We start from the raw sequence: 15710 nt of genomic DNA on the forward strand, positions 1-15710 counted from the left end.
GCACGCTGCTCGTGCCTGGAAGTAGTGTGTGGTAGTCCACGTCGCTGCCAGACCCGTTGGTTCCCCTTGTCAATGTTCTGTGTGCTGGGAGCAGCCAGGAGCCACCCTGCTTAGAGAGGAACTTTCTCAAGTAATGATTGATCATGTTTAATAATCTATGGATTAGGATTGCCTGGAAGTATTCACCGATTTAATTCTTAGAGGGTCTATAGTGTCAGTAACATTAATACATCTTGTGGGGGGGGGAAGGTACTGTCCCCATGACAGAATCATCCTGATTTCGATTTCAAATTTTGAAAAATCAAGCCTAAAGGGAATTAGAAAGACCCATATAAAGTGATGAGCAGTGCAGAGCCCTGTGCTGTAAGTAGGCTCTATTTTACTGTGGTCTGGAGGAGTTCCAAAGCAGGGAGTGACCTGCACCATAGGTGTATGTAAGCTGTAGTACCCACCTGTGGCAGAACCCCTCAGAAGTCTTGGCTTCAGGGGAGTGAAGTTAGGCCTTCATCTTTAACTTCATTTTAATCAAAACTTAACATTCAAAAATGTGTTTGACAGAGACTTCCCAAAAGCTGTATGACTGTGAAGTGGGCACCATCAGTCACCCCCGAACTTCACCGGTCACTTCAGGACCATCTCTGGCACTGCTGCCTTGGCTGCTCTTCTCACCTCCACCCCAAGTTGGTAAACATTCGCTTGCCACTTCATTGGCGTTTCACGCTGTAGCCCATCCCATGCCTGGCCCGATGAGGCCTCTTTTGCCAGTCTCTCCTCGAAGCCTTGTGGCACAGCAGCTGTCCAGAGTGGCCTGGCCCGGCAGCGATGTGGGTAGGGGCATGACAGAGGCTTTGGTGCTCCTGCAGCAGGAGGTACTATTTTTACAGCAGTCCAGGGGATATTTCTGCAAGAAAAGGGTGGTCACTGCCTGGGTTCAAAGTTTCTCAGTGTCAGCATTGAGTCCAAAGCTGCCTGTCCTGCTTTTTCTCTGCTTATGGTAATTACTCATCTCAAGCTCACAGAAAGGAATTTTATCTGGTTCTTGGCTATGCAGTTAGCTCTGTTTCCAGGGTGTAATTGTAACTACCTTCAGCGCTTGGAAAGCTGCATGCCGGCACACGAGCTACGCAAACACCGGTGGGTTTCTGTGCTCTTGGTGATAGCCCTGAAATTTCTTGTGTTGTAAAATTAACTGCACCGGATTTGCACATGATACCCAGTTTCTGTCTGAGATTCCCATCACATGAGACGCCAGTTAAATTAATTCTGCTTTTCTGGTGATGGTGTGAGGAGAGAACAAGAAGGAAAATAATAGCGCTGAGATACTCAAAAGTTGGTTTGGAGAAAACAGTTTTGATCATCAGCATGTTTGTGCGATGTGGGAGAGCAGAAATCCGAAATCTTTGGTCTGTTTTTAGATGCTGTTGACTATTCAGACAATCCCAAGTCATATCACAGTAAAAACTTCATGGAATTGAGACTGATTTTAAAAGATAGATGTTCAAGAAGGACATGGAGAAATTTTTGTGTGTTAGTGGTCATGTGTGGGTTGTCAGACATTTCTTCAAGGACATATTCTGGATGAATGTCACTTGCGATGAGGCTAGGTAAAAATAATTATGGTATTACTGAATATATACGATGCTCTTAAATGGAGAACACATGAAAAAATTATGAGTAAACTGACCGACATTCTCATGCACTGTTAATGTGTTGGTACTGGGAGGAAAATGCTTCTAGACGGCTGTCCGTCAGTAGCGGAGGGAGCAGGCTGAAGCCCAGCTCTAGGAAGTTTAAACAAAAAAAGCTGGAATTATTGTTCATTGGTAATGTACTCCAGCAAAAACTCACTTCTAACCAAGTGACGCAGTACTCTTATGGCTTCTCGCATCCTCCACCAGCACCGTGGTTTTTTCTGTGTTTACATCAATTTTGGCTGTAATCAGAAATCACCTTAAAGTAAGTATCTGTTAGAACTGCACCCCCATGAAAATTCTGTCAGCTGTGGTTCTTCCCCCTTCTGCCTCTGATGGTGACAGGCGATTAGCAGGCGATGTAAAGGTTAAAGAGAGGGAGAAGGAGGGAGAAAGGAAGCTGTAAATCATCTGGAATGACTGTAGAAATTAAAACCTTAGGGTTTATTTGGCTTCCCAGTGTATCAACTAATAAATATAATAAACTTTAGTTCTGTTCATCTCCTGGTCTTACAGGCCTGGCAAATGTTGTGTTCAGATTAATGTGTAAATGTATGTGTAAGTATGTATGCACTCAGCGTGAGCGTGCACACGCCTGTCCGCACCGCGTCTGCCTGCACCGCGTGCTCTGCGCGCTCTCTGCACCGGGCACATACGCAGCAACGTCTGATGAGTCTCCTGACGCACATTTTCATAAAATATACGTGTCCCCATGCACGAGTCTCCTCCTCCTCCTCCTCCTTCCCCGCGTGCCCATCTCCCCCACCCCACTTCAAAGCTTGTGGTCCTTTCTCCATCCATGTACTAAAAGGTTTCTTTGTAAGCCAGGCCATTTGTCCATCATTGTTTGGGGTCCAAACGGTGGTAAAATACCCTGTCACCGATCCAGAGTGCTGTGAATGGCAGCTTCTCTCCGGACAATTGGCGGAGGTGCCGAGAAATATTCCTGAGAGGATTATTTAACCTTTCAATTTAGGGGGCACAAAGCCCAGCTGATTAATGAACTTTCTGATGGGCGCTGATAAGCGGATCTATTTCTTTATTTCCTCTAAAAGTGATTCCTTCTCCTGTCCCATATTACTATAATCTTAAACATAAAATGTGGCAAATAGATTAAAAAACAGCACTAAAGAGTTTATCTGGCTGGCAAACTGAAGGGGCTAAATTAAAATTGGTAATGAAAGCAGTGGCTGAGCCCTGTATATGGTTTTTAAATGCGCTGTGTATTTTGAAGAGACTTATTCTCCAGCTTGCCTGGTAATGACGGCTTTTGGTGCGCGGTCCGGGGCTGGCGTCTGTTATCCCCCCAAAAAAATGAGTTGTGTTATCTGGATGACTGCAGACACATACGCATCCCCCTTTCTCACTGCATGGGCAGACAAGGTCGATAGCATTACAAGGTATTTGTGGCAGTGCTTGTTTCAGTTTTCAGAGCTGCCAGTTTCCAGCCAGATTTGAATTACAAAAGAAGAAGCTGGCATGAAAATTGAAAGGGTTTATCGGCTAGTCTGAAGCCTCATAGCACATTGCTTATTTATGCAGTCCATTTGCACCAGGAAATGTGAAAAGGAAATACATTTTAAAAATAAGGTCATAAAGGCCCAGATATGTCTAAGATGGCAAATAAAATATAGATACCTATAATATCTTTCCAGGAAACGATTTCACTTAATGTTGCACATTACTTCGGAGGAGCGTTTGTGTTACCATCGTAAATTTGTGCGTCTGTGTCGCTGTGTAGATAGTCTCTGGGGATTAAGGAGGAAGTGTTTGCTAACTTACTTTAAAATTAAAATAGAAGGAAGATAGGTTTGTAGTTTGAGAGCTACATCAGAAATAGTTGAAGTTTAATGCACCGTCCTATTTAAATAACGTTCTGCATTCCATGTAAAATTAGCCATGGGCAGCTGGATAGATGCCACCACCTTTGGAGAAAATTGGGATGCCTTTTAAACCACAAAGATTTTGAGGCATTCAGGGGCTGTATTGTTGTTATCCTTCCTATCTTGCATATATTCATTTTCTCTAAGAACTTGAGATTTTTTTCATCCATTTCTCAGAAAAGACTTTCTGAATTAATATTTTAGTATTTTTTTCTCTGCCTGTAACAGTATCAGCAGATTACATTCACTTCTTTCAAATATATAATATTGTACTTTTTGTCTCTTCCTTTAATGTTTTCACATGTTTGATTGTAGATGCTATTTGCATCTGTTTAAAATGCATTATCGAAATGTCTTATTTCTGTAGAAAACAACCACGTCACAGTGCTTGTACTGTGGGCTGAGCACATTAAACTCCTTCTTCTGGGACAGGCTTTGGTGTTCCAGACTGTGCAATCAGAAAATAAAATTTTGTCCATGGGCTTGTAGTTTATGATATAGTGGCATCATGTACTTAAAAAAAAAAAAAACAAATCTGAAAGTTTAGTTAGATCGTTTGGGAGTTATTTCACTGCGTTTTGTTGATACCCAAAAGGGTGTGTTACAAGCCCCTTTAGTAAACTCAGTTATGAGGTATGATCTGTGGACAGATGCTTGGGTGCAACCTCCACAGCCCCTGCCGGAGGAGCAAGGATTTTTAGATGGCTGAAAAAATTAAAATTCAGTGAAGAAATATGTTGGGGAGGGGGTTTAAAAGTCAAAATACTGAATTTTTGTGTTTCTCATTTATTAGCATGCATCTAGCTCAATGTGCTTCTGTCATGAATTTTCATAAGGATTTTTACTACGTAGCATGTGTGGCTTAATGATGCAATCACCTGATAGACTAGAAGACTCCAAAGGAGACGTTCCGGTCTGTTGTGTACATAACACTTGTTTCAAAAATCTGTCTAATTAAAGAATTGCCCAATGGAATGCAAGTCTGCCGGGTGCACGACACGGTTAAAGAAAACAACAACAACAAAAACCCTCAGTATAATTATGGTATTACATGATACCGTATATTGGCAATTTTTAATGTAAGGAACGATGCTGCCCTGCCATTGTACGGCTGTTGTATGAGGAGATTGTGATAATTTGTAAAGGGAAAAAAAAACGTATTTTTCAGTGATAGAGCTGTTCTGACTGTTTCCCTGTCCGACTCCAGCCTACGACCCACAGCGTGTGACGATTCACTTGGTGATCATCTTGCGGAGGCTCAGGACACTGGCGGAACATCTGTGCTCATGAGTTTTACTCCCAACTTTATGTCCGGTTTGTCTCAGTGAGTGGCACAAAGCCAAACCATGCAGAATGCAGAGCTCTGATTGTGGTGGGAACGTTGTTGGGAGGAGAGCCCCAGATCCGCCATTTGGGTGGCACAGGTGTCCTCCCACTGCACTTCTTTCTTAAATCCACCAATCAATCACTTGTCTTTAGACAGCAAGAAATAACAGTGGAAGTTACCTGATGGGGTATGAGCATGGCAGTCAGTGAAATGGATCAGGAGAAGTAAGTGTCTGTTCTGCGCACACAGGAGCGGTGCCAGGTGGTTTGGGGGTGGTGGAGCCACCGTAGCTGGCCAGCCCTGAGGTGCGCTTGGTGAAGGGATTGCAAAATTATTCCCCCGCTTGTTAAAACATTTCTGCCCAAACTGGTGTTGGGGAGTAACAAAATAATATCCAGCTCAGTGCGAGCCCCGGGCAGAGGCAGTGTGATAGCTGATGGGTCAGCGGAGAGCACAGCCTCTGCTTCGTCTGGTGATGAGGCTCTGGACACTACAGGGAACTTTTCCGAATTTTATTTTGTTGTTGGGTTTCATTGGCACGTGAGGTCGGGTGGAAAGCTCTTCTTCGGCAGGTGCTTTGCCTGGCACCTTTGGGTCCGGTGCATCTTGGCAAGTGATGAGAGGCAACTCTGTGCAGGTCGGGATGCCGCTGCCATTGTCTGTCAGCAAAGCGGGTGCGTGTCGTCGCACCGGTGTGGTCTGCAAAACCAACAGGCATTGTGCTGCACTGGGGAGGTCAGCTGGCAGGGCTGGCTGGGAGACATGCTGGGCCAACGCGGGCAGCCTGCGGGGCACAGAAGGGTCTCGCTTCTGCCCCTCCACCCTGTCGAGGTCCCTGCACTGAGAAATACAGTGGAGCAGAGAGACACACTCAAACAGAGTTCAAAAGATTTTCCTTAATTAGTGAGATTTAGCCAGATTGCAGACCCTAAGTAGTAATGAGCTGCGTAAAAGCGAGCCCTCATTGGATCAAAGTCGTCGCAGATAAGGGGAGCTCAAGGTCACAGAGGGAGCTGCCCAGCAGGTCCATTTGCATAAAAAATTACCGTCAGAAATAGGCCAGAGAGGCAGCCTTGGCATTTTGATCTCTTGGCCTTTGTCATGGAGATTCCTAGTTGAGAAGGGAAGAAGGCCAGTGTCCCAGATAATGATTAACTGTTTTAATGGCATTCATTCATTCATCCTGCACTAACTACTCATGCAGAAAAAAGGGTTATGTAAAATGACATTAGAAGAAAAATCATTTGTAATCGTTGCATCAGGCTGCACTTTGAGGAGACATTAGGAGTAAATCCGTGGCGTGGTAGGCTTATGCTTTATCTTCTGATATTTACTGAGTTTACTGGTGCATGAAAAGCTTTCAGCAAGAATAGCAGATGGGATGGACCTTTCATAGGTAATGCTATCTACCAGGTTATTACTTCTATATATTGATAGCGAAGTAATCTCCGAGATATCACCCTACAAATATAGATTATTTAAATGTTTGTAACAAAAAAAAAATATAACATAAAGAAGCTACGTTCATGAATAGTTTATTTTGTACCCATATGGCTGGAGTCTTTAGATGCTTTTTTAAGCCTGAAATAATAAGAAAACAGGGGAGTTATAACATGTGGGTTTCCCTTTTGTTTGGCTTTGGAAAGGAGTGAAGTTATGTAGAGTTGTAATCTGACATGCAAGTACTCCATTTAATTTCTTCCATTAAATGTGACCTTTTCTATCAACCGAAGAGAAGGAATCAGATTGGGGGAGGTTGGGGTCACAGGGTGCATGTTCCTTGTCATCAGAGAGTCCGGAGCACTAGAGGAGAGCCCCAGCATGTTGGCTAACACCTGGCATTTCATGAGACCGGTGTGCAGGCGCGGGGGCACAGTGGCACCACCGGCAAGTGCTGCAGCCTCTGGGTTTCAGCAGGGTCGCTGTCATCTGCAGAGAGCCGCATGCACGGGCAGTGGGGTCGGACCCACCAGCCAGTGCCGGGCACAGTCTGTGAGTCAGGAGAGACACTCTCATCTCTTGCTGCACGTTTCAGTTTTGGAGTGCAGCAGGGCAGTGGCTGAAGGGGCCTGCAAGGGCTCTTTACATTCGTGAGGAGTCTGGAAAGCAAGTCTGATGAGGAGCGGATGAGGAAACTGGGATGTTTAGCCTGGAGAAAATGAGGCTGAGGGGAGAGAGACATTATTGCTGTCTACAACTACTGGAAGGGAGGTTGTGGGGAGGTGGGTGTTGTTCTCTTCTCCCATGTGATAGTTGTCAGGATGAGAGGAAATGGCCTTAAGTTGCACCAGGGGAGATCTAGGTTGGTTATCAGGAAGAACTTCTTTACAGAGAGGGTTGTCAAGCCTTGGAACAGGCTGCCCAGGGAGGTGGTGGAGTCCCCATCCCTGGAGGGTTTTAAAAGCTGTGTGGATGAGGTGCTGAGGGACAGGGGTTAGGGACCCTGGCAGTGCAGGGTGAACGGTTGGACTCAGTGATCTTAAAGGTCTCTTCCAACCAGATGATTCTGTGCTTCTGTCAATTCAGCCATGTAAATCTCTGCAGCGCTCTGGTGCTCTGTGTCTGCCCAATGGCCCTGTGGCTGGCAGGTGTTTTCAAAAGCCCTATTCAAAACAGTGGAAGATCTTACCTTTTCCCTGAAAAGTAACAGCGTTTCGATCTCAGTGCAAATTTTACCGGAGTTTCACTAACAATGGCCAAAATCCTAGTTATTTGCACTGGAGGATAACTATTCAGGTGAGGGTGTCCAACTGGTCAGCAGGTGGTTTAGCAGACAGCACCTTGGAACGTAAAGGACTATGTCTTGGAATAACTCATTTTCTATCACTAGGTCTATCGTTCACTGCACCGTGAGAAGACCAAGTAGTCTAACTGTGTCGTTTCCAGACGCGTGTTGTGGTTCATCTGAAGGCTTGGCTGGCAGAAGGCAGAGCAGCAGCACAGTGACCTTGGTTGTATCTTGGCAGCTGCATGGCACAAGGATTCTGGTCGCAGGGCAATCCAGCAGACAGGAACCAGCTGCAGGAACCTGCTGGGGCTTTGTGGTGGCATCCCAGTGTGGGCTTCAGTGGAGGACAGCTTTGAACATGGATTTAGTACGGGTGAAATTCTGTGAGGTGGAAAGGCAGAGGGAACACCCCGTGTAGGATTTATTTCTGCATTTTAGCAGCCCTGTCCAAAGTGGAGGTGATTTCTGGGGCCAGTCCTCATGCTGAAAACTAACTAGAATACAGGCGATAGATCCAATAAACATAACCAACAGACTTTTCCTGAAGTGGATTGTACAGCTCTCTGTGTTTGGGGTTTTCTTTTCCGTGCCTGTTCTATGTGTTTATGATAAAAGAATACCTGAGAAGCTCAGCCGGCTCAGGGAGCCACTTACAGATTGTGTTAGCTGAAGAGCTCTCGCTGTGAGTTACGGATGAGAAATATACAAACTGCTGTATAGATGGCGGGTTTTCTCCTTTCCCCATTTCCCCGCCTTTTGTCACAAACCACTGTTGGATGTGTCACTCCTCTTAGTTTTCCTTTAGCCTCCTTCTGGAGAGCGATCGTGAACTGAGGAACCTGAATCTGAAACACACGTTTAACCCCAACGATGAAGAGGTTCAAAATAAGGTGACCCTGCACTTGTGATCAGATTCATAAAAAATGGCATTGGAAGATACCTGTTGTTGCTGCCTATTTTACAAGCACTGCTGTCACTCCTCCGGGGGCTCTGCAGAAGATCGTGGTCATGCGGTTTAAAGAAAACAGCAGTTCCTGTAATGAGTGTTACTAAGCACTAGGGATTTCATTGAAGTCTGGGCCACTCTCCTGCTCTCGCTGGGCACAGGCTCTGTGGCAGTTACTTTTGCAGGAGATGGATGCGCTCGCCTGTGTGAAAAGTAAAGGAACGGACACTTTGTGGTGAAAAATGGGGAAAGGTAAAACACCTACGCATTCCTCAAATTCTGTGGAACGCGCTCAATCTTCCTTCAGCCTACATAAGCCCCAAGAGCAGCTGTAGGCCACGTCCCCTCTGCGGGCAGCAGAACTGGTCCCCACCTCTCCTGGAAGGAAACTGCTGTGGGGCATCGCTCTTGGAGTGGGCTTGGGGATGTGGAGCCTGAAGGCCCCATCGTATCTCCTTCAGATCAAGATGAGTTTGGAGGTACACAATGTGCCTCCAGCTGGTGGATGCAGTATCTGATGGCCCCGTCCATCCTGGGGGACAGTGGGGCATCTGGGGGAGGGGGAGGGGGCTGGGAGACAAGGAGGAGGGAGAGAGATAAATCAGCAGCCCATTTTCTTGTATTCAGACCTCGAAGAAGATGGCCGTGTGGAAGAGATACTGGGAGTGCCTCTTCCTGTCTCATTTGTGATGCTCAGGCTGAAATTTGCTCTGCAAAATTACAGTATCTGGAGCCACTTGCTGCTTTTTCAGACTTAATATTCCAACAGCAGGCAGGAACATATTGATTTAAGCATAATAAATTTATATTTATGTAATTTTAATTTATTTTTAATTCAGCATTCTTAATACTGCCAGACCTAATTCTCCCCTCTCTCCATCTTTCAGACCAAGCCAGGACCAATCAGGGCAGCCAATTCTCACTCCAGGCGCTCAGCTGTGAGGTACTGCTACAACTGCTCCCGGAAAGGACACTTTGGATACGTAAGTCCCAACAGCCTCTGCCTCAGTGCTGACAGTGTCCTTGGGGAGAAAGGGGCTGGAAGAGCCAAGCAAATGCTGCCAGAAGGGCTGCTCAGATGAAGGGCTCGTGACTTTGGACCGCTGCTGCAGTCAGCGGAGGCCAACGCATAAAGTGGTCTCATCCATCTGACTTAGAGATACAGAGGAAGATAAAAGTTACTATCTCTCCTTAGCAGGTTTATTGGTTTGTTCTTTAAATCTTAAGTCAAAATGAGACTGCCTGGGAGAGACAACATTTGTTGGAAAACAGGCAGTTGCTGAACAGAGCTTTTTGCTTTCTTGCTTTCTTTCTTTTCTTTCCATGGCTGATGGGATGAAATATTAGTTTCTTACTGCCGTGTTCAACAGCATGTCGGGTTTTTCACCACAACCAGCCCAACAATTGGAAAGCCTGTTCTAGGAATTCTCCCTTTCTGCCTGCTTTTGATGAGCCTTATTTGTAGTTTCTTAGACTAATTCGACATCTGAATTAAGTTTGACATCATCCTTCTGTAAGGCGCACACAGAATCCCAGGGCCATTTTAGTTGGAAAAGGCCTTTAAGCTCATCAGGTCCTACAGTGAGCTGTACCCAGCTTGGTGAAGGAGGACAGCATGACCCTCACCTGCTTCAGTGAAAACAGGAGGAGTGACATATCTTCTGGGGATGCTTGCTGGAGTTTATCACCTTTCTCAGCCCTGGGTCATGATGAGTACAGCTCTCTACCTGCAGATACCAACCCCAAACAAATACTAGTTCTTTTCTTTTATGGAGTAAGTCCAGGAGCCACAAATATTCTAGAAAATGAATGTCACCCATGTGCTGGACGGATTCAGTTTATAGTACTCTACAGCTTTGAGATCGCAAACTCCCAGCAATTCCTTCCTCCTCTCCCCCGCACTCTGTGTGTTGACTACGACTGCTGTTGAAGACAATCGTTAAAAGCTTGCTACCGTGCTAATCCCTGTGTGGAACAGGGGACAGGGTGGGCAGGTGCTCTGGGATCTTCTCATGGCAGAGCTGAAAGATAAACAGAAGAGTTTTAATGCTGAGCTGTCTTTGGAGACGAGTGAAGAATTTTCCTTCGAGTGCTGTGTTGGGGCCATCGCATACACCTGGGACATGCTCCTGCCCATGCAGCTGGGTGGGAAGGGTCAGGGAATGAGCAGCCATTGCAACCCAAGCTCAGTAAGGGACAAATATGTCCCAGCAGCCTGGTGTCACCCCTGGCATGGCACTGCCCTGGCTGTGCTGCAGGAGCCCGATCCCTGGATCCATGTGCAAAACATCTGCTAAAGGCACGGCCACCCACGATGCAGCTTGTTCTGCCTGCGCTTTGGGGCCAGAGCTGACAAACCTGCAAGTTTTCAGTGAGAGCTGCACCTGTTACACAGAACCAGCTTAAAGCCCCTGCACTAATACAGACACTAGAACGAGCATATACAGTAAAAACTGAAGTGGGATGGGACTGGAGAAATGAGATGAATGCTGGCTGCAGATGAGGAGCATTTCACAAAACTGTCAAAAAACAGATCTGAGAATGGCAGACAGTCATAGATACAGATAAGGCTGCTGTAAAAATAGTTGGTAAATACCTGGGAGGAGGTAATAGTCATTAATTGGATAGAACATGGTAGAAACTGTGTAAAACCAGTAAGGGAGTAAAGTGACTCCAGGACATTTTATGGTTCTCTAGCTTAAAGCAGATGAGATTTTTACCAGCATACGAGGAGCAGAGGTTGCCTGAGCAATGAGTGGCTGAAAATGGGTAAGTCAGTAACACAGAAGGGCAGAGATACCAGATCTTTCTACAGGCAGGCAGAAGAATGTCCAGGACATGTATCAGACTAGGAATGATACCTGAGTACTTGCCCTCAAGTCACTAAACCTTCTGTCCCAACATGGTCAAGGAGATTGGGCCAGCAGCCTGTATGTGCCCCTTCACACAGCCTGGCTGGACATGCAGCGTCTCCAAGACCACAGCTCTCACCGGCCGCAATCAGCGCCCGAGTCCGTGTGGTGAGCAGCTCTTAGGGGTTGAAAAGTCTGCCTGTAATTTAAGGGTAAAAAAGGGGGTTTTGTTTGTTTTTTCTTTAAAGTAAATATTTTCAAGCAGATAAAAATTACATGTGATGACAAGCATCTCTTGTCGTTTTTCCATTTCCGCTTCCCAGGAACCTTCTCTATTGCTTTTTCTGAGCAGTGTAAGCAGAATAATTACCAACTGACCAAGGAGAAGAGGCCAGGGTTTGTTTTGTGTAGACACACCACCATCAGTGCTTCCCAGTGCAGGACTCCTTGCTCTTGTTGCTATCCAGTCCAGTTTAGGAACACCTGAAGTTCTTGTCCTTTGCTGGGGAGACTTTCCCGACAACAGAGGCAAGGGAGAATTCTTGCCCAATCCTAGAGCTGGACGTGCAGTTCCAGTAAGGAGGTTGCTGAGGATCAGTTCTCGTGGTCTGTAGCAATTGAAATGGTGAGAACATGAAGTGTCAGATGTTCCAACACCTAGCAATTATGTCTCCTGTATCTGCTGTATTGTTTATTAAGACGGTCATGTTTTAATATAACCTAAGGTTTTAATAAGGACAAGAAATCTTATTTTCTTTAGTAGACTTCATGTCATAGCTCATTTCATTGCAGCCCACACATCCAAAGCATTGTCTGTTGTGGGCCGTAATAAAGGTGTTGTCATTTTGAGGGGCATCCCCTAGGAAAGTTAAGAGAGAGGGTGAGTTAATGAGTGAGGGTCGATTAATGAGGGACAGCCCACTGCATTATTCAGACTGCAGCAAGTTCTCAAGGCAGCAGGGGTAGGGGACAGTGTGGTGTCGGCAGATGTGCCTCCCAGAACTCCTCGGCAGGTTGGTAGCCTGCTCGGCTTTCTGTCCTCGGCGCGATACTTCTCATCTCCTGGACGAGACCGTCCCAGGAGTGTTTAACGGGGCACAGTGCGTGGCAGCAGTGGCAGCTCCACGAGCAGGGAGGATACAGGCAGGCACATGGTGGGCGATGCCGAGCTGAGCGTTCATGCAGTGGAGATCAGGAGGAGCGTTGATTTGAGTGCCATTGGCATTTCATGCCCGACGGCTTCTCTGTGAGCACATTAACTAAACAGCAGTAACAACTGGGCCCCATGCCCGCAGAGAAGCCCTAGACCGCATGCAGGACCTCAAGCAGTGCTCAGGTGTCACAGTGACAGGAAGGTGTCTTTGCCCACTCCTGCGTGAAGCCTGTCTGTGTTGTTTGTAGCAACTCTTTGGCAGTGTTTAGTGACAATATTTTCTTTCATTTACTCCAGATAGGCAGCCACCTTTGTGCCCTGCCTGAAGGCCACTCTGAGGTTTCACTCATGTGAAACACAAGTATTTGAAGTGGCACTTCTCTGATACGCTTTTCTCTCATCTTAAATCAGAGGGAGGCAGATGGAGGAGCTGGGAAGGGTGAGAGAGGAGGTTTCTTTGTGGTGTCATAGCTGGCTGTTCAAGGTGTTCAGTGTGAAATCTGTTTGCCTTCTGTGATACATGTATCTCAGGAGAACAGCCTTGGGCGACAGGTAGACTTGCAGGCCCCCCCCTAAGTCCCTTTCAGCCCAATTTCGCAATGGGGTAAGGATGAGCCCTCAGGTTCCAGCCACGAGCTGCTGTTGCTCATCCGCACTCCTCCTTGCACATGGAGACAAGACATGTTTTGTCACACCACCTGACAAAACCCTTTGGGAGGACAACCTGATTCTTCGTCTAATTTCAGCCAAGCAAAGGACAAAGACAAGCTGAGAAATATATTTCATATCTGAAATGCGTCTTTGATGTGCTCTGCCTGTGAAAAAGAGAGGGGAGGAGGCAGGAGGACACAGAGAAGGTGGGTGATGGAGGTGGCACTGAGTGGTGAAAATAGCAGACGCAAGAAGGGAAGCTGCTGAGCTTGTAGTGGGGACATCAGGGTGAGTGAAAGCTCCTGGCAGTTTCTTGAGGGGATGGCAAGGCCCAGAGCTCACTGATTTGTGCAGTATCCGAGAAGTGGAGAGATGACATTGCAGAACACAACAGGTAACAAGCAATTTACGAGGAGAAGAAGACATCAGTTAATATCGCAGGGTACCCTGAGAGAAAGACGGAGCCGCAGGAAGCACCCCAGTTAGCCCAGCTCAAAAGACATCGCTAAAACCTTGGCAAGGTGAAAGCATTCACATTCTGGGTTCAGGGATCGGGAAACAGGCTGACATGCACGTGGTGCAAGAGCCTAGAGCCTTCCTCCCCTCAGCTGATGGCTGGGGATCTCTTCCTCTTCCCTCCAGCCCAGTGTGCTCGCACAGTGGTATCCTGCAGGACGTGCTTTCGTTCTGTGTCTGTGGGAGAGCTGTGTGCAATCAGACACTCTGTCCTGGATGCGGGGGCTGTGTGGGCAGGACACTGCCCCTGGCCACCCATCACCGCTCACTCTGTCCCTCAGCCCACCCTGCCCTTGCGATCTGCCATGTTTCTGCACAAAGGACCCAGGCTAAAGGAGCTCCCATGCAATTAGGAGTATTTTGAGGAGACGACTGTGTGTGCAGTTGTGCTGGAAGGTGGGGGGGGGGAGGGGCGGTGCCAGAAACAGCGAAAGTCAGTGGAGGGGTGACTTCTGTTTTTCATTAGAAGAGTTTTATTGAAGTTAGTTTGTCTGTGTGCACAGGAGGGATTATTGGATGGCAGTAAAATTATCAGTGTTCAAAGAATCGCTGGCCACATCCTCCATAGGAATATTCCAGCACCCACAGAATTTCCCTTCCACACCCAGTGACCATACGTGTGTTTTGCAGGAGTGCTCAGAGAGGCGGATGCATGGGAGCATGTTCCCAACTTCCCCATTCATCTACTGCTATGACGATGAACACGAGATCAAGAAAAGGGCGAACAGATTGAAAAGAAAGATCACAGGTATGGTATGTTTTGGGAGAACCCTCCCGCCTTTCAGTGTTTTGCAATATTTTCTTCTGTGCTCGCTGCTTTCAGAAATATCCTGGGACTATTTTCCTGTGTTGGGAAAAACTACAGGGATTTGGACACGTAATCTAATGGTAGTAACAGATTTGTGACTTCATTCATCCATGTCTGTCATAGAATTTTATTGTGTCAAAGCCACTATGTGGGCGTTCGCAGATGTTTTAATTCTAAAAAATCCTCTGACACTAAAATGCTATAAACTAGCAGGAAGAGGATGAAAACGTGATCTGTTAAGATCTAGTCTATTGACAGAAAAAAAACCAACTACGAAAAAGTCTCTCAGACTGACTTTTTCTAACTAACTTCAGGCATAGCTAAGGAAAGCTGTGATGGCTCCAGCATCAGGTTGTCAGTTTTCTGCAGAGATATTGAAATCAACTGCTCTGTTTTTTACAGAACTACAGGAAGCCAGCCTTCTGCCGGAGCAGCCACCAGTACCATGGCAGCACGAAAAACATGGCGAGTACCACCACAAGAAAAAGAGCAAGCATCAGAAAGAACACGGGAAGCATAACAGGGACGGCGAGCATCACAGGAAGATGAGGATGTCCCGGGCAAAGAAACCCAGAGAAGAGAAATGCAGAAGTAGTGCTGAATTTGGCCATGGTTTGGAGGAAGACTTCCCCAGAGGGTGCAAAAGGCAGGTGTGGAAGGGCAGCAAAATCCAGCACATGTCCATTTTCCAGGCGTTCCCAGGGAACAAGACTGTGTATGCACAGGAGACCCTGGAAGGTACTAGAAGGAAGAAGAAAAGGAAAAAGCAGAAGGACGCTAATCCTGATATTGATGAGAATTTATTCCTCATAAAGCAGAGGAGGAAGTCATCCAAACGGAAATCCTGGTGATGCAGAAGTAGACAGGCAGTACTGGCATTCGCTGGGTCTGACTCTGCCTTCTGTTTGTTTTTGTCCCTCTCTTGGCACACCGAATTCAAGTCCGTCCCCGCTCCCAGGCAGGAGTGCCCAGGCATCAGTCATGCACTGAACATCCAGCTCTGTTCCCGAAAGGGAGTGCGTGCTCCATGTGTTGAGAGCTGAACGCTTGGCAGGTGGGACTTGGAGCTCTTGCCTGGAACGGCTCTTCTTTTCAGCAGCCCCAGAATGGGCTGTAAGTTTGTTTTCTTTGCTTAGGGCAGGCGGGGGTGGGGGG

General features: G+C 46.8%; 1 protein-coding gene across 1 annotated transcript in view; it reads left to right on the forward strand.

Annotated features, from left to right (window-relative positions):
* The window catches only part of ZCCHC7 (zinc finger, CCHC domain containing 7), a gene marked incomplete at its 5' end in the record, with an annotated part of 38408 nt that extends 23002 nt beyond the window's left edge, over window positions 1-15406 (forward strand). Inside the window, 3 exons of the mRNA XM_010133363.1 lie at window positions 9463-9558; window positions 14378-14495; window positions 14958-15406. Coding sequence (XP_010131665.1) covers window positions 9463-9558; window positions 14378-14495; window positions 14958-15406 — 663 coding nt within the window. The remainder of the gene's footprint in view (window positions 1-9462; window positions 9559-14377; window positions 14496-14957) is intronic.
* Between the last annotated feature and the right edge of the window lie 304 nt (window positions 15407-15710).

The sequence above is a fragment of the Buceros rhinoceros genome, unplaced genomic scaffold (assembly GCF_000710305.1).
Source record: "Buceros rhinoceros silvestris isolate BGI_N320 unplaced genomic scaffold, ASM71030v1 scaffold13810, whole genome shotgun sequence".
NCBI classification, from domain to species: Eukaryota; Metazoa; Chordata; class Aves; order Bucerotiformes; family Bucerotidae; genus Buceros; species Buceros rhinoceros.